The sequence below is a fragment of the Chlamydotis macqueenii genome, chromosome 18 (genome assembly GCF_036417535.1).
Source record: "Chlamydotis macqueenii isolate bChlMac1 chromosome 18, bChlMac1.mat, whole genome shotgun sequence".
NCBI lineage: Eukaryota > Metazoa > Chordata > Aves > Otidiformes > Otididae > Chlamydotis > Chlamydotis macqueenii.
In genome coordinates, this window is record NC_141573.1 from 12692945 (window position 1) to 12711454 (window position 18510).

The 18510-nt window shown below is 52.5% G+C and overlaps 1 protein-coding gene across 1 annotated transcript in view; it reads left to right on the forward strand.

The window, feature by feature from the left end:
- Nucleotides 1–18510, forward strand: part of UBE2O (ubiquitin conjugating enzyme E2 O) — a 63877-nt gene that overhangs the window by 42397 nt on the left and 2970 nt on the right. The window contains exons 6-17 of the mRNA XM_086762599.1: nt 1064–1207; nt 2338–2447; nt 3291–3441; nt 4256–4758; nt 7464–7618; nt 9097–9209; nt 10326–10451; nt 11615–11704; nt 14023–14680; nt 15600–15736; nt 16262–16465; nt 17171–17228. Of these exons, the coding sequence (XP_086618725.1) occupies nt 1064–1207; nt 2338–2447; nt 3291–3441; nt 4256–4758; nt 7464–7618; nt 9097–9209; nt 10326–10451; nt 11615–11704; nt 14023–14680; nt 15600–15736; nt 16262–16465; nt 17171–17228 (2449 nt within the window). The remainder of the gene's footprint in view (nt 1–1063; nt 1208–2337; nt 2448–3290; nt 3442–4255; nt 4759–7463; nt 7619–9096; nt 9210–10325; nt 10452–11614; nt 11705–14022; nt 14681–15599; nt 15737–16261; nt 16466–17170; nt 17229–18510) is intronic.

Genomic DNA, 18510 nt, shown 5'->3' on the forward strand with positions numbered 1-18510 from the left:
AGCCCTTACCCTTCCCAGCCTTCAAAGCAAAGGCCCTTTGATCTCAAACTGCACTTCTGTTAAAAATTTGATGCCTGTTTCTCGAAGAGTAAATGGAATATCAGTTTAGTAGGATGTGCTGCTGTGGTTTTCTTGTTCTGTACAGAAGAGGAGTGGTCTGTCGCTAGATATTCTCCAGTACCTTGGTCTCTGCTCCTTTGGGTTGCGCAGTATGTTTTGCGCTTGCTAAATGGATGTTGTAGCAGCATCCAGCTTCTGGTTACCCAATTTTGAGATACCTTGTTTTGAGTTAGGCTGCCTTTAAAGCGTGCCCAGTCCTGTGGAGACTTGCGGTTTGGTCTGAAACGTGAGTTGTCTCCAGTATTGCTGTTCATCCCACACTCAGAATGGCTGTGTGTTAGACACCTGGCTTAGATCTTGTTGCACTGCTCTTATCCTTTCTGACAAAGTACAAGACTTGATGCAGTTTTGTGCTCAGTATTCTCTCTACCCTAAACTGCTCTGGCCGCCCCCATGTTCTGTGTCTTTGGCTCGTCATGTCACTCTAAATAGCAGTGGGAAAGAGCTCTAGAACAGCAATTGTTGTGTTTACCATCTTGTTTTGCTTTCAAAGAACTGTCACATTAACTAATCTGCCTAAGACAGGAGTAATATTTACAAACTTATTTGACAAGCAGAGGAGCAAAGGCAGGCATCCTCTGGCTCTGAAAGCCATAGGTGCTTGAACGAGAGCATGGAAAAGAGATGGGTGCCCTTGCCCAGGACTCAGCCCACCTTGCCTACCTGTCACTGGGAACACTTGTATGGAAACTCACATCTTTTGTTTCCTCCAAGTACCTGAGCTTCTCCCCGCCAGAGTCAGTCCCATACGGATGGCAGAGCGGGTTGCTATGGGAACGGCTGGGCTGCCGGAGAGGAATGAGCTTCAGGAGATGGGCAACTTGTAGATTTTTCCTTTGTGGTTAATCTTACTGATCACGAATGAGAGAAGGGAAATGCCGGAATCTTAAGTCTTACAAGCAAGAGTCCTTTATGCTGGTTTTTTCCTCTCTTTCCCCCACAGGGTCTCTTCTTTGATGATTCATACGGCTTTTATCCTGGGCAAGTCCTCATTGGGCCTTCTAAAGTCTTCTCCAGCGTGCAGTGGCTCTCGGGTGTGAAGCCGGTTCTGAGCACGAAAAGCAAGTTCAGAGTGGTGGTGGAGGAGGTAAGGGCCGACAAACTGACTCATGGCCACCGACTGCACAGAACGGTCTCTGGCGTTCAAAGCAGTCAGCTTGCCATGGTAACCTTCCAAGAGCAAAGGCACTGTGGCTGTGTTCTTCTGAGGTGACAAATTCCTCATTGTGGACTGACAGGACTTTTGAACGTGGCTTGGCTTTTCCTCCCAAGGGTCCCTGCCGGCACCCTGTGAGGTGATCGCGTGCCAGTACACTTAGAAGCCGGTACTGCTGATCAGTAGGGTGGTAGAAGCACCTCTTCTATTGAAACTTAATGTTAGAATCATAGAATCATAGAATGGTTAGGGTTGGAAGGGACCTTCAAAGGTCATCTAGTCCAACCCCCCTGCAAGGAGCAGGGACATCCCTGACTAGGTCAGGTTGCTCAGAGCCTCATCCAGCCTGGCCTTGAACGCTTCCAGAGATGGGGCCTCCACCACCTCTCTGAGCAACCTGTTCCAGTGTTCTATAACCCGCATCGTAAAAAATTTTTTCCTAATTTCCAATCTAAATCTACCCCCCTCTATTTTAAAACCATTACCTCTCATCCTATCGCAACAGGCCCTACTAAACAGCCTCTCCCCATCTTTCTTGTAGGCCCCCTTGAGGTACTGGAAGACCGCTATCAGGTCTCCCCGGAGCCTCCTCTTCTCCAGGCTGAACAGCCCCAACTCTCTCAGCCTGGCCTCATAAGAGAGGTGCTCCAGCCCTTTTATCATCTTCGTGGCCTCCTCTGGACCTTCTCCAACTGGTCCATGTTGCGTGCTATCTCCAAAAGGGGAGAAGTGTTGCTGACTCTGCTGAAAGAGGGAGCAGCTCCAAGTCCATTAGCATGTCTTTGTGACACTGGGCCACTGATCTGTATGTACTGTAGCTTCATTTCCAAGCCAGGTGTTGTCTGTCTTGAAGTTAAAAACTGTAGAAGCTCTCGGTGTTGCCAAGAGCCATGCTATGGGAGCACTGTCATGGTCCCGGATATGGTAAAACTGCACTTGGTCACCTTAAGTGATGAAAGAAAGCGGGTTTGCCGCTTTCCTGTGTGTAAACATTCAGATCCTGGGTGCTGGTCTAGGAAAGCCTCTCAAACTAAATTGCCTTCTCTCTCTTTACGTTGTAGGTACAGGTGGTAGAATTAAAGGTTACTTGGATCACTAAAAGCTTCTGTCCTGGAGGTACTGACAGTGTGAGCCCTCCTCCCTCGATAATCAGCCAGGAGAACCTGTCCAGGTGAGACCAGGTGAAAACCCGTTTTCACTCCCAGTGCCCAGGGCCTGCACAGACTGTGGGTGACGTGCCTACCGACCGATTAGACACAGCGCTGCCACTTCCGGTGCAGTTTTCTCCTTGTGGTATCCCTGTGTATTTCAGAGCTTCAAAAAAGTGGGAGAATAGCTTCCAGATTAGTCTATCAGACACTTGAGTTACCAACACAGGGGCTAGCACCCCTCCAGTCCTCTCCAATCTCCAGCTGACAGGTGCATAGAAAAAAGCGGTGTCTGGCAACAGCCCACTTCTTCCCTTGTCCTTGCACTTCCATCTGGAGCAGGGCTGCATCTTTAACTGGTGTGTGCAACAGGGGATTGAGGTGTCCTGCTCTGGACCCAGGCTGGTGCTGAGGGAGCATCTGGTGCCCTCTGCAGGCTGCAGCTGCAGAAGTGGGCTGGCCAAAACCGAAAGAAGTCAGATGAGTAACAGCACAATGCAGCGTCATTCCTGCCTGGAGCTCGTAAGGAAGCTGGAGGAGAGGAGCTCTTGAATGACAGAAAAAAAAATCGCCACCGAAGAACAATGACAACTTCAAATGTCTCTTGGCAGCTCTTTCTGGGAGAGGGAGCTAGAGGGAGAGGAGTGACTGGTGTCCCACCCAAATTCTTTGTATCCCCACCCAATCCCTGCTGAGATTCCCACTCCTTTAGAACTGTGTGCCTGGAAAAGATTTGGTGTGGTGTTAGCTTCTGCCACCCCAGAAGAAGTGCCATTGGCATGAGGTCATGCCAGCCGTGTGAAGGCTCTGGTGGCTGCTGGGTTCTGTTCCTGCTTGTGCTCATGGCTGTCCTCCTCTTCTGCCAGGGTAAAGCGTCTTGGGTGCTTTGACCATGCCCAGAGGCAGCTTGGGGAAAGGTGTCTCTATGTGTTCCCGGACAAAGTGGAACCTGCAAAAATCACCTGCGAATGCCCCGAGAGGAACTGCGTCCTGGGTGAGGGATCAGTTGCCAAAAAGGTGAGCTGAGGGGTTGAGGGAGGCATCGACTTCTCTAGGCATTTCTGGTCGTTGTGGCTTTTAAAGCAGAAATCTTCCTGGTAGTCATGTGGTCTGAAATGTGACTCCCAAAGTGGTGGCTGTAAAGAGTAATGGCTTGTTGTTGCCAGCAGCGAAGTCACCTTGTACAGCGGTCTGTGACTGCACTGGGTGAAGCACGCAGCTAATGCCACCAGAGAACATGAACAGGACACTGGACACAGAGGTGTCACCTTGCAGGGGTCAAGCTGTGTCGGAGCTGGCGTGCTGACAGCCGGGACTCTTACACGTCGTTTTCATTAGCATGACCTCGGGTTTCTTGTGGAGCTGAACCGTTCAGTTAAATCCTGGCTGCAGTGAGACAAGAAAGAAGCCTTTGCTTCCTAGGCCAGATGAGTCACGCTATGGTTTCTGCATACTGGCTTGTAGAGCAGCGGTGTTCCTAGAACGGGGTGTCAGCAGCGTAGGTGGTGACCTCGCTCTACAGCTGTGTCTGTTACATGGATTAACTTGTGCAGCCTCTGGTGACCTTCCGTCACAGAAAGTTCAGAATATGCTTAGAATAGCCTTAAAGAGCAAAACTTCCTTTCCTTGGACTCATCCGGAGCTGCTCGGGAACCAGCTGGTGTTTGCTCCTGAGTAGAGCAGGGATGAGGTGCTGGTGTGCAGAATCCCCTGCTGTAGATGAGGTGTGCAGAGGCCCACGAGGTGCGGTTTTCCTCTGTGTACAGCGCTAACCGTTCCCGGCTGGCTGAGCGTGCAGGCTCGCTGTCTGACCCAGCTCTGCTCTCTCTAGGTGAGGCGGCTGCTGAAGAAGCAGATAGTGAAGATCATGTCGTGCTCCCCGGAGTCCCAGGCTTCCAGTGAAGCCCCTGACAAAGAGTCTGCAGCTGCGGACCAGAAATCAGAAGAGCTTAAGCCTGGATCAAAGTGTGAGCTGGATGACTCTTCCAACAGTGCGCCGAGTCCTGGGGAGAGGAAGGAGGAGCAGCCTGAAGAAACGGGGAAGGAGAAAGGGGGAGCAGCAGCAGCGCGGCAGCAGCAGCCTCCCTTTCTGCTGAAAGATGAGGGGTCGTCTGACTACCGGCTTCAGTCCGTGGAGCAAGATGCTGATGACGAGGCAGCTGATGACACAGATGACACTAGCTCTGTCACCTCTTCTGCTAGCTCCACTGCCTCATCCCAGAGCGGCAGCGGCACTGGCCGCAAGAAGAGCATCCCTCTTTCCATCAAAAACTTGAAGCGGAAGCACAAGAAGAAGAAGACAAAGATTTCACGAGAGTTTAAGCCAGGAGACAGGTGAGTTGGATCTCCAAACCCCAAACTTATCAAAGTCCTCAGATGTATTCCACCTCCTCAGCTTGAGTGGAGGGTGATAGTGTGCCTCATGTTGGGACGCCCATGGTCGTAACCAACAGCGATTATCTTGTGCTGACTGTGCAGTGGCCTGTGTGAAACCAGCTTGGTCTCAGTCCAGCTTCTGATAAAACTGGGGCCACGTGATGTGACACTGATGCTATTTTATCTGAGCTGTGCCTCGAGGCACCGACAGAATATCTGTGCTGCACTCGACTTTGTACGCAGAGAAAGAGACAGGTGAATAAAGATCATACAGCTCAAACATGACACTAATTGGTTACCTCCTTGGCGGCTTCTGCAGAGCCAGAGCACACTGGCGGGAATGGATGGCTCCTTGGACAGGGCTGTCTCCAGCTCAGCGCTGAGGTCTCTGCTGGCAGGGATTCGCGCTGCAGTGGCCGCTGTTATCCTTACCCTGCTCGGAGAGAAATCTGCAGCTTTTGCCAGCAGTATACTTTTATTGGGTTTTTAATGAGCAAAATGCACTCGAGAGCCCCGGAGGAACGGATTTCAGTAGCTATGGGAAGGGAGCATTGCAGGTATCTGCCCATTTCCAGATAAACTGGATCTCAGCTTTTACCTTTTCCTAACTTGAGAATGTGTAAGCTGTTTACTGGGGTTGCAAAGATGTCTGACAGCTGGCCAGCCTGTCTCGCTGGCTTCCCTGGGCTGCTTAGTTGTACACAGATCTTTCATCAAAAGTGAACTGGTGCAGGTAATACGTGAGAATCCTCCCAGAAAAGTGACATTATCAGGATTCCAGGGATCCAGTAGTTTGTGTGCCATGAACTTCATTCATATTTTGTTTGGGTATTTTAGCTTTGCCTGTGTGCAAGGAGGGCAGTTCCTTTAGTCCTTGTGGGTTTTGGAGAAATTGGATTTGAAGGTGACAAACCTCAGCAGAGCTGTACTCCAGTGAAAGAGGAAAATGGAAGCGCACGATAACATTCCTGGGAGCCGATTCTGGGTTCGCTTTTCATTTCTCATGCCCATGCTGGGTGCCTCTACTTGACCAGAGGTTTTGTTAAGCAGAGCTTAGCTGGTTAACCTGGTAGGTTTCTGCACCACAGAGAGGGGAGAAATCCCTGAGCAACACTGGGATTCCTGTGCCGGATCTGGCAGCTCAGTACGGGGAAACGCAGAGGCCACCATGTCACAGGGAGTAAGAAATACAGGTTTTCAAGCCCAGAACGTGAAACCCCAGCTGATACGTTAAAGGGCACACGTGGCAGCTGGTCACAGCTCAGTACAGGAGGTCTTCCCAGACTGACTGTCTAGGCGTGGCTGAGAAGTGCAGCGTGGACGGGCTTGCTGCAGGTACTCCCCAGGTCTGAGGTGCCAGCTCAGGGCATCTCTGGCTGCAGGGGCCAGCTCAGCATGTGGCTTTGCCATCCTTGGTGACCTGCTGCAGCCCTCCAGGCAGCATGCAGACCTCTGGTTATTTTCTTGTGAGGATATGCAGGGATTTTTCCTGATGCCAAGTCACGATTTTTGTTTGCAAAGCAGCATAAACCGCGCTGCAGACAGGACTGTGTCACATCCTTGGGTGGGCTGCCTTTCCACTCGCCCATCCTTAGCTGCACACGCCCCCAGCTCCCCAAGGAGCCGTCTCCTGGCACGTCACCCACCACACATGGACTGTTACAGATGTCCTTCTCTGATAATTTCTGCTGAGTGCTGGCCCTACTAGAAACTTCAGTATTATTTCTACTTAAAAATATTTCTCTGACATTCATAAAAACAGTGCTGGAGGAAAACAGTTGTGTTTGCCTATTGTGCCCTTTTTATGGTTTGACTTGAAACCAACATAGATGCAGCACTTGTGTTATGTCTGGAAGGCCTGGCCAGCAAAATAAAGACAAGATTTAAAACCAGCATGGGGTTCAGTTTTGTTCTGTGCTGTCAGAGGGATGGAAATGGTGGAGGGCTCGCTAGAAGAGTTTGTCTAGCTGGGCTGCAGCTCTTTTCCTCCTGCCCCCAAGCAACTGGTCTCTTCCAGCAACTGTCAGGCTCCGCAGCAGAGTACCAGCATGTGGTCCATTGTTGGGTGTTTGGGTTTCATTTCTGAGCTGCAGACCTGTGTGTTTGAACAGCTGGGAAGGAGACTTTTCTCTTTTAAACAAAATCCTTTTGCTTTACCCACACTGAGTGTGTGGCCTCTTTTTTCCGTTCTGCAAGGGCAGGGGATGCTGCTTTCTTTCCTTTCCTGTCCCATGCTCCCCAAAGGCTCCTCACAGCTGCCGGGCTGGAAGGTGCTCCGGTGGAGAAGATCTTAAGTTTCAAAGTACTTGAAGCTCCTGTCTTGCCTCTACTAGGGGTGGGAAGTGGGTGCTGGTAGTCATGTTAATTTGCTCCACTGGGAATAAAGCGAGCTCAGCATCAGCCTCCTGGACAGTAAGTCCTGCTGCAGTACAGACTTGCAGCAGTGTGACATCTGCCGTGACTGAGAACCTGTCCAAACAAAGCCTGCTGTGTAGCTGCTTCCACTGGGGCTGGATGGGCTTTCCTGACTCATTTCCCAGCCAGCTCACGTGTGTCCCCTTGTGTTGCTGAGATCGTCTTGATTCCCGATGTTGACAGCATCACGTTCTGGTTGTGCCCGTGCACGTTCCCTCTGGTGACTCGTTGCCTTTCTGTGTTCCCAGGGTTGCTGTGGAAGTGGTGACCACGATGACTTCAGCTGACGTGATGTGGCAGGATGGCACTGTGGAGACAAACATTCGCTCCAATGAGCTGATTCCGGTCCATCATCTGGACAACAACGAGTTCTGCCCTGGGGATTTTGTGGTGGACAAAAGAGGTATTGGGTGTCAAAACAATGCTCTCCTCAGGGAACAAACATGCTCTTCATTGTGAAGTATTATTCAATCTGGATCTCCTATTGTACACTGTAGCCCTTTTTACGTAGCTGTTGGTGCTCGCTTGAGGTAGGCACGAGAGCCTGACAAGGGGCAGACAGTGATCCAGGTGACTTAACACGAATGTCAGCAGAGAACCGTTATTTAAATACCAAGGTTGAGCTATGACTACAGGCAAGATGTGGAAGCAGTAAATGCCGAGGAGCAATGCCAGGATTCTCAGTGTTTCTGTAGAGTAGAGGTAGCCCGCCTTCTCCTTGAAAGTGTGAACAGCTCTGCACCCTTTGCAGAATGAGGGGAGAAATTAACAGCTGACCTCACACTGGTTCCTCTGTATGGCTTGTCTATCATGACTCTCCATGTTTTGGGATCCAGAGGCGGCATCTTGCATCCCTTGTGTTCACCAAACCAATGGTGATGCTAGTGAGGGCCACAGTACAGATTCAAGGAGACTTATAGCTTTTGGATCTGAAATACTGATGGCACGCCACCTGGCTCTCAGCTTCTCTGCTGTTCTAGCAGGGGCAGACCCTCAGCAGTGGGGAGCAGAAGATATTGTCAGGTTGGGAAGGCAGAAATCTGGCTTAGAAAAAAAAAAAAGATGCTGTTCCGCATGTCCGTTCTGATCAGTAATAGTCTGGCTGGTATTGTGGGTTAGACGTAGTCTGTGGAAACTGAAGTTACCCAGCAGCTCCAGCTCTACCGTTCTCGTTTGGCCCCTGGGAGCCTGCATTTCTGTGTCTGTCAGGCACACCCTCTGAGTAGTCTGAGATGCCCGCAGTTCTCTGTGTCCCCCTGCTAAGGGTGCTGGGGCTAGGCCTTGTCAGCCAGATAAATCTGAAGGGTGTCTGGATACCGGGGCGCTGGAGAGTGGTCCGGGCCCAGCGTCGGTGCTGTTGGATCCCCGAGGCATGCATGTGCATGTGTATGCCTACATCCTTCATGCCTTCCACCTTCGTCCGGTGCATTCTTCCAGAGGAGCGGAACTGTTGTGGGTGCTGCGTTCCTAGGTGAGGAGCTTGGCAGCCAGGGCTGCTCTCAGGGAGCCCTTGGCCATCCCCTCCAGAAACTCAGCGGTCTCAGTGTGGAGCTGGTTTGGAGAGCAGAGCGTTAAGGTGACAGCCTGTTTTCTCGTGGTGACAGAGCTCAAAAGTGGTCCCAAGGTGAATGTGTTCACCCAGTCCAATGCAACATAATCTTACCTTATCATCACTCCATGCCCTGTTGAAATGCAATTAGCTGAGTAGAATTTTGAGTGTGTAGGAAGAACACATTCAAAACACATTTTCCTCATGCCATTCACAAATGGAAGGTTTCAGCTGTGAGAGCTTGGGAGCTGACAGCATCAGCTGCTGCACAGAGTCTGTACTCCTCCTCCACTTAACTTCTCTATTTTCTTCCCTACCATTGCGACCAAAAGCCCAGAGCTCCCAGGACCCAGGGTTGTACGGAGTCGTGCAGTCTGGTGACCACATTGGTCGTACCTGCGTGGTGAAGTGGTTCAAGCTGAAATCCAGCGGAGATGATGTGGAGGTAAGTGCAGGACACAGTGCCTGTTGGAACCAGCTAAGAGAAAGCAGCCACAAAACACTGCAAGCCTTGCAGATAAACACAGATAAGCCTGGGAGTCAGCTCTGCAGTGGAGTTTGTCCTTGAGGACAGGAACAGCAGTGTGCTTTTGGGCCTGGGAGGCTCAGCTAGAGGTGGTGTCACTTCGTGTTTGTAGATGCCTGCAAAGCAGCAAAGACCAGGCAGAGGGTTTATGTCCCGTAGTCAGCGTCAGGCTCTGGTATGGATGAAGGTTTTTGCTGAAGTTGTCAGACAGTTGATTTCTTGAATTCACTGAAAGAATTTTTCCTTCCCATGTCTTTGCTAGTTCATGGGAAGAGAATCAGTCTATTGCATGTTGTCCTGCGTGCCTCTGCCAGGCACTATTGCCTGTATCAGCCTGATACCTTTTCCTGGGGGCCTGTAGGAACACTGTGTTTTGCAGAGTCTTGGTGGGCTGCAGTCCAGTTGGAGATGAGAGGGGTGCTCGAACCACACAGATCTGGTGTGCTGCTTTCTGCCTTAGGGTGGGAGAGCACGCTGTCCTGACTGAGCGGGGCTCTTCACATCCGGAAGCAGAACATCAGTCTGGCCTGGGGTTGTGCTCCACTCTACCCATTTCTCATTATCTGTGGGCTCCTAACTCTCTTCCTCCAGGAGAAATCAAAGGAAAGTTGTTTCACATTAACTGACAAATTTTTGTCAGACAATTTTTTGTTTCAAATTCGTGTTGCCTTGGATTGTTTCAAAAATAAGCTCTAACCCTTTGGGCCCCGGTGAACTGCTTTGAGAAATCTGGGTGTTCAGAAGGGAATAAAACATTGTTCTTGCATGTCTCATGATGGTAGTGATGGGGAACCTGCAATAAAGGTGAGGGTGAGCAGATGAGACAGAATATCTGCTTCCTTTCCTTGTTGTGCCTCGACTGACATGCTACAGGGTGAGGTGGCAAGAAGAGACATCAGCAGCTCCTTGCAGGCTGCTGGAGCAACAGAAAATTGACAAAATACAGCACAAAGTGCTTCCAGGTGTCAAAGGTGTGCTTTGAAGGGCAGTGCAGCATCCCGGGGCTGACACGTTCGCGTTCTGTCTCTGATGCAGCTGATCGGGGAGGAGGAGGATGTGAGTGTGTACGACATTGCCGATCACCCAGACTTCCGCTTCCGCACTACTGACATTGTGATTCGCATTGGCAACTCGGATGGCGCCGCGGCTAAGGAAGATGAGGTGGGTTCTGGGCACAGTTGTGTGACCGCATTATCACCAGGTATTAGCAGAGACACTTGAAAGAGTCAACAGGATGCCTGGCCATCCTGGGCACTCCCTGCCTTGCTGGTTTTGTAACAGTGTCCCCTGCTGTCGTGAGGAAAATATGAAATCTAAATCTGGTGGAGATGTAACCTTGAAATCCTTTGACCTTGGTGACAGTCTGTCACAGAGCAAGAACAAAGTTGAGACAAGAATCAAAGATATGCCTGAGGGTTTTTAATAAAGCTCTTGCTTAGGATTTCAGAGTAACTTCTAATACGAGGATATTCTGTGGGCACCTGAGCAAGAGTGAAGGTGGATTTGTCATGAAACTGGTTTCACTTGGCAGGAGAAGACTGAGATTCTGGTTTTCATTTGCATTATGTATATCATGTACCTGTTAACTTTGATGAGTTGATTGATCTCCTGGGGAGGAAGAAGGAACAATTTATCTTGTAGACGATGCACTCTTTGCTAGGAGGCAGGGTTCCTCGCTGTGCAGGGAAGACCTCCAGCTTTTGAGATTGCTGTCCAAAGAAAGGGTTAAAAGGTGTAGTGTGGCTCTTGCTGCAGTTCTAGTTTCAGCAGCATGAAACACATCTGAGCCTGCTCAGCTGACCTAAATAACCCTCTTCCAGTGCAACATGCAGCCCTGTGCCAGCTGTGGCTTGTCCCTTCTTTCCTGTGCTCGGCTGGCTGAAGCTGCTGCGAGCCCCTGTTGCCGGGTGTGGGAGCGCGGGGGCCGGCTGCAGGCACCCCACGAGAGGGCAGCCCAGTCCAGGGGAAGGTCCTGTCCCTGGCTGGCACAGCCCCAGCCCTGCTGCCTGTGGAAAGGCCACAGCCCTGCGATGGCCCTGCTCCTCATCAGAAGTCAGCGTCTGCTGCCAGAGCAGCCCTTCTGGTCCTCCCCTCCTTTTGAGGGGGAGATTTCCGCATGTCCGTGGCAGTGTTGTGGGATTTCTCATGGAAACCCTATCTGTAGGATTGGGACCCCAGGACTCCTGCCACTTCTGGGGCAGGCTGCAGGGATTGCTGTAGGTGGGTCTCCAACCTGGGGAGTATCTATTTCTCAAACCTTCCAGGCTCTGCACTGAAATGCCCAGGAAAGAAAAGGGGCTGACAAACTGCTCTTGTTCCCACAGCCTTCGGTTGGACAGGTGGCTCGTGTGGATGTCAGCAGCAAAGTGGAAGTGGTGTGGGCTGATAACTCCAAGACTATCATCCTGCCTCAGGTGAGGTCCTGTTCCAGCTTGCGATATCCACGTAGTTCTTAGCTGAGAGACAAATCCTGGTTTTAAATCCTGGGTGCAGAGCGATTCCCTGGTAAGGGAATCCTGCTCTATTTGTTGCTGCCTTCCCATATGCTAGGGTGGCTTCCCAATTCCCATAGCACAAGAAAATCCTTCCTTTGTCAGGAGGACTGGGCAACTGGTTGGTCATTGCTGCTCTTGAATATAGAGAGCGGGCAGGTATGGGCAGACTGCTCCTGTCACACTGCGCTGCGTGTTCGCAGCTCTGACCACAGCCCTGCTCCTGGCCCCCGGCACTGCTGCTTTGCCAAGGGGGTTGCTGAGCTCGGGGGTCATCAGCTCTAACTCCAGCCCGGGTTCATTGCGTAGCTCAGCTAAGTCGTTGCTTGTTCTGTACAGCTTATGAAGTGGCACCGTAGCGTTAACTTCGGCTAAACGAGCTCCCCAGAAGCTGGACTAGAGCCACAGGCTGTGACCTTAGCTAACCTGGGGATCAGACCCAAATCTCTTCCCCGGACGGGGAGGGAAAGGAGTTGAGTGCAAACTCAAAAATCTAGATCTAGCCGCACTAATCCTCTTAACCCTGTAGATTTGCCTTCTGCATAGTTCTGAGGTTTCTGTCTCAATCTCATTCACTACTCCGTGTACAGTTTCCTCCCATGTCTCTCCTTGCTGCCTCAAATGAATGCAGACAGCCTAACGATCAGAGAAGCCCTGCTTCTGTAGGGTCCCATCTCCGTCACTGGCGGAGAACACCGCTGCCTCCGCTGAGGAGCTGCCTTTGCGAGCAGAAAGCGCTTGCTCAAGATTTCATTTTAAACCAAGCAGCTCTGCATTAATTACAGTAGAATAGTCAATGCCCGTGCTATGGCAGCGGGCTGGAGCGTTACAAAGCCAGCCGCTGTCTCCCTTCCCCCTGTTGTCACATGTGCTTGGGTCGCAGGCACAATCGGAGGCCTGATGCGTGCTCCACAAAGGGCTGTTCTCTCTGCCGCGCTGGGGCTCTGCGGCAGCTCCTGCTGTGTCACGCCAGTCCCTTCGATTCTGCCCGTCTGCATAATTGTGGGAGGTGGGGGAGCATCAGGAGTGCAAATTATCAGTTGGTAGAGCCGTGATTTATCAATGCCTGTCCCCGTGCCCAGAGACCGAGCTGTCTGGGTGCTTTTTCTCAGCTCTAAAAATAAAGATGGCATAACTGGCTAATTAACTTTCCGGCTCAGATTTGAATTAGCTTTGAGGGCAGTGTGTTTTGATGGCTTTTCCTGCCTGCAGTCGCTTGTGTTGAACCCAGCTAACCTTTGCTGGCTGTCTCTGGGTGGCACAGGACTGGCTGAACAGAGCTGGTTCCGTGCAAGGCTTTGACAGGATAACCGAGTGTCCGTGCACGGCAGCCTCCGGGGTCTTATCCTGCAAGATTAACAGGACTCTTGGGCTGCCATTTGAGTGTCAGTAGCTTGTGGACAAAATGCTCCATCTTGAAACTCCTAACACAGCCTTACAAAGCTGTTCTTGCTCCCTCGCTTCTGTGCTGGAGCTCGTAGTGGAGCATGCCTGTAAGCCTCTGCAGGAAAACCTCGCGGGAGACGTGCCGTGTGGGAAAGCGTGGTTAGAGCAGGTGAGGCTAGACAGGGTGCGGTGGGCTCAGCCTCCAGTAGTGAGGGGGAGAGAAGGTTTTATGTAAGAGCTTATCCAGCAGCTTGGGCTGGACTTCATTGTTCCAGCTGAATTTTAAGCAGTAGTGACATACAACAGCTAAAGCAGCGTTGTGTGCCACAGGAGAAGAAAGCTGGTGTGGGAATGTTTTCCTGGTTCCAGCATTGTCTCTGTGGAAGGACGGAGTGTGGAGGCAGCCAAAGCAGGGCTCTGTGCCAGCACAGTTGCTGGTGCAGAAGCAGAACCAGAAATACCAACTCTGCACGTGATACCCAGTACCTTCTGAGCTAGCTCTGCCTCCAGAAACCCTGGGGCAGCCAGGTGGCTGTTTGGTGCCTGCGTCGCTCTCCTTGGCCGGATCCCAGACGCTGGCATGGCTGCAGCCCACCTAGAACTTGCCCAGGATTTCCCCCAGTGCCCTGTTTGGAAAGCCAAAGGATGGGGGCTGTGCTAATTCGTAATCTGTGTCAGTCATTGATGAGCACGTTATTTGGATCAAACACAGTCCACCCTGCATAGACGGAAGGGGTTGAAGCAGCCCAACCAGTCCTAGGTGGAACTCCCTTTTCACGAGAACTGACTTGCATTTTAAAACGACTAAAACCCTGTGCTTCAGCCTGAATCTCTTGTAACTTGCTCTCCTTTAGCACTTATACAATATTGAATCAGAAATTGAGGAGTCAGACTACGATTCTGTCGACGGCAGCACCAGTGGGGCGTCCTCTGAGTGGGAGGATGAAAGCGACAGCTGGGAGACAGACAATGGCCTCATGGAAGACGACCACCCAAAAATTGAGGAGTTGGAGCCTGAGGAGCCAGCAGCAGAGGAGGTGAAAAAAGTAGAGGAACAAGTCCAGGGAGCTGTGGCTATGGCAGTTGCAGATCTTGCTGCAGAGAAAGCTGGCAAGGACGGAGCCCCAAAGAGCTTCCGGGAGCTAAAGGAGGCCATCAAGATCTTGGAAAGCCTGAAAAATATGACTGTGGAGCAGCTGCTGACTGGCTCTCCTACCTCTCCAACTGTGGAGCTGGAAAAACCCACTCGGGAGAAGAAGTTCTTGGACGATATTAAAAAGCTGCAGGAAAACCTAAAGAAGACCTTGGATAATGTGGCTATTGCAGAGGAGGAAAAGATGGAAGCCATGGTAGAGACGGAGAAGAAAGAGGAAAAAGCAGAGGCACAGACACCGGTGAGGTCGGAGTGGCCCAGCGAGACACCGGTGCTCTGCCAGCAGAGCGGGGGCAAGCCTGGAGTCACCTTCACCAGTGCCAAGGGAGAAGTCTTCTCCGTGCTGGAGTACGCTCCAGGTGAGTGTGTGGGGTCGGGCTCATGCAGGATACTCTGTCCTTCACTGCTGTCCTGCAGTTTCTTCCTCCAAAGTCTTTGCTTCTAGGCCTCTTGGCTTGGGTATCCTCTCTTTTTCCTACTCTTTCACAGCTCATTAACTGGGGAGGAGAAATTAATACAACTTCTGTAGCACAGTCTATCTGGGACTTAAACCTGGCTTTTGGATGGCGTCTCTAGGCGCTACCCGAACTTCTCAAGCCACAGAAGTGGGCTCCTCTTTGGCCACGTTAGTTACTAACTTTGGAGGGCTGTGTCGATCAGCCGCTCTCCTTTGCAGACCCTCTCTTGAAAGCCACGGGGTTTGTTCAGGCTTTTTTGCAGGATGCACTGGTTGAGAAGCAGAGCAGGAACAGCTGGCGTTCTTGTGCTGAGCGTCCTTGGTGGGTGAGCGTCCTTGTTCCAATTTGCGCCAATGTTAATCAGCCAAAAATAAAAAAGAGCATCTGGCTGTGTGGAGTGCTGGTGACAGTGGAGCCCAAGGTGCTTGGCGAGCCAGACCTGAGAAGGAAGGGTGGCCAGGCTGTTCTGAACCTGCAGGTGTCTGTAGATAAAGATGGGGAGCTGTGCTTGAGTTGTGCAGCAAAAGGGTCATCACTTTGTGCGGTGACGCATCGTTGTCCTGGTTGTGGGACAGGGCTCCTTGTGGGGCACAGGGACAGCGTTGTGTGGGACCACGAGAACAGGAGACGCAGGTTGTGGCTGCTGTACAGCCTGGGAAAAATCAGATCATCTCCAGGCTGCCTCCTGGCTCAGCACCAAAGTAGGTCACCTCTTCTCTTCCAAATTACAGGTTTAACGTACGGCTAGGTCTGCCTTTGCAAGGAACCTGTGGCGTTCCCAAAGGCAGGCTTTAATCCCCTTCTCCTCCCTGCCCCACAGATACCCATGCCTTCAAGAAAATGGAGTTCCAGCCTCCGGAAGCAAAGAAGTTCTTTAGCACCGTGCGGAAGGAGATGGCTCTCCTGGCCACCTCCCTGCCTGATGGCATCATGGTTAAAACCTTTGAGGATCGAATGGCAAGTGTCTGCTCCCAGATGCCGGTGTGTTAGTGCGGAGCTCAGCATCCACAGTGCTTGCTCTGGAATTCCCTGCTTAGCCTTAATCTGTGCATTAGAGCTGCAGGAATGTGTGCAGCATGTGAAAGACGGCTGTAATTACCGTAAACAGCAGCTTTCGCGTTCCCCGGGTCAGAGTGACAAACACTGGGAGCTCCTGTTTCGGGCGCTTTGCCCGCTGGGCTGCCAGTCCCAGCGAGCGGCAGAGACAAGCAGGCGGCCAGCGAGGGGCTGGTGTAACTGGTGAGCAGGCTGGGCACTGCTGGCATTCCTCTGAAGCCCTGCTTCAGATCTGGAGGCTCGGGCTGCCGGCAGCCCGTAGAGGCAGTGCGCTTTCGAGGGCGAGGTTGCCCTGAGGTGTTTTGCTTGAGCTGACTCTCACCAGGGCTGAGGTGATCGCATCCCCCCGTCCCTCTGTGTGAACACAGCCCTGCCAAGGCAAGAGGACGTGCCGCAGTGCCTGGCTTACATTCCCTCTCTCCGCAGGATCTCTTCTCAGCACTTATAAAAGGCCCCACGCGCACGCCCTATGAAGATGGCCTCTTTCTCTTCGATATCCAGCTCCCAAACATCTACCCCGCTGTCCCGCCTCTCTTCCGCTACCTCTCCCAGTGCAGCGGGAGGCTGAACCCCAACCTGTACGACAACGGCAAAGTGTGTGTCAGCCTCCTGGGAACCTGGATAGGCAAGGTAACGCTTCCATCCGCACGGCCGTGGTTGCGCCAGGCTGCTTTTGGAACAAGCCGCTTCCTACCAGGACAAGTCCTGGGTGGCTTCTGGTCTGGGGTGGTGCGTGAGCCGGGGATAGCTCTGGCTTTGGGCTCTGGTTTAGATGTCTGGAGCAGGGAACTGGTGTAGTCTGGCCACTTCTGGGACTGTTTGGCTCTTGTCTGTCCGTCTTCGGTGAGAAGCCTGTGGTCAGACCGGCTGAGCTGGGTCTCGGTTGGACAGAGCGGAGATGCCAACACCAGTGTGGGATGTTCTCCCATGGTTTGTATCCCTGTATCCCCGCTGCAGACAAATCGTGTAGTGTGGCATGAAGTCCAACAGGAAATGTGGAACAAACAGCCAAGGCAGTGCTGTGTTTTGGGCAGGTAGATCGACGGGCAGCTGGGGAGGAGTTGGAACTGGGGTCTGATGTGCAGGGTCACAGCGTTCCAGGCGGAGCAGGCCTGATGGGGTGCGGTGCTGGCAAAAAGTCATGGAGAGGGGGGTTGGTACAGCAGGACACCAGCACATCGCGTGCCCGGCGAGTCAGTTCCTGGTTCCTGCTGGGAGCCACGGGACCTTACTGACAGGAATGCGGAGAAGCTGGGGCCTGGCTTCGTTTAACGGTTATCCCAGAGCAAACGGGTGGCACTTCAGCCCTCTAACACGTTTGTGTGTGTGTTTCAGGGGACAGAAAGGTGGACCAGTAAATCCAGCCTCCTGCAAGTACTCATCTCCATCCAAGGTAAGGGCTCCCGCAGAGGCTGCGGGACGGGGGGAGGCGGAGGGAGGGGCGATGTGTGGGATCTGCGCCCTCGGCTGGGTTAGCGTGCCTCTTGCCCTCACCTTGCTGGACGACGCAGCGTCCTTATCTCCGGTTCAGCGGTCGGAGCAGGTGCAGGCTTTTCTCGTGTCCTGGCTTTTGGCTGTGTCCCAGGCCACTGACACAATGCCTGCCCTTCTTCTCCCCGCAGCAGCAAAGCACAGAGCTGTTTTGTTTGTTATTCTGGGCTGACAAAGGTGGACCAGTGTCCTCAGCCAGCTCCCAAAGTTAGCTGGAGTTGCTAAACTGGGCTTCATTCGCAGGGCTGGTTTTTTTATCCGCACTGAGTCACCCGCCCGTCCTACAGCGAGTACGTTTCTGCGCACCGCCGTGGTGTTTGTGCTCCTTCCAAAGCAGACAATGATCAGGGGTGTGTCCAGACCGGCCCGGGGCTTCCTGCCCCAGGGCTTTGCCTTGCCGTGTCCAGCTGGGGAGCAGACAGACTAAACCAAGTCTCTTCCTCACAGCCAGCTTTCTGAGCAGGGAGCCCAGGCGCGTGGCTGGAGAAGCCTTCAGCACAGAGCGAGGGCTCCGGCCGTGTCAGCAGAAGACTTCTGCTGCTCTGGGGTCTCAGAGCCCACCTGGATCCTGCCGTGGAGGAGTGACACCGTGAGAAAAGCCTTTCCTCATTTGGAAAGCTCAGGATCCAAATTTAGAAAATGGGATACTAAATGTTTTACTGGAGCCACTGGTGCCAGTGAAAAACCCCTCTTCCCCCTGCTGCTGCCTGGGCTCTGAGAGATTCGGCATCCCTCCTGCTCCAGCTCTAACGCAGTCTGCGGCGGGCTCCCAGCGCTGCTGCCGTTGCCACACGCGTGTCATGGCGTTAGAGCAGAGGCAGGCGGGAGGAAGCTTGGTATGGCCGATGGTCACAGCGTTCCCGGCCTCGGAGCTGCACTGTCTGGTGGGACTGTGCTGGACAGGGTAGGACCTGGCCAGCTCAGAGCCCATTCCTGAAGGTTGGCCTTTGTTCTGATTAAGAGGAAAAAAAAAAAAAGTAAGGAAAAAAAAAAAAGGGTTGGCTGTGTTTGCGTTATTTTTTTTGCTGGGAGGGAAGGGAAAGGAGCTGCGAAACCTCTGCCCTTCAGCCCTTTTGCCTGGCTCTGCTGTTGCGTACCCTCTGCGTCGCACCAGTGGAAGACTGCTTTTGCCAGCCAGGGATCGGGAATGTCGCTCTTGGAGCGTCTGGGATCCGCGCCGCCCC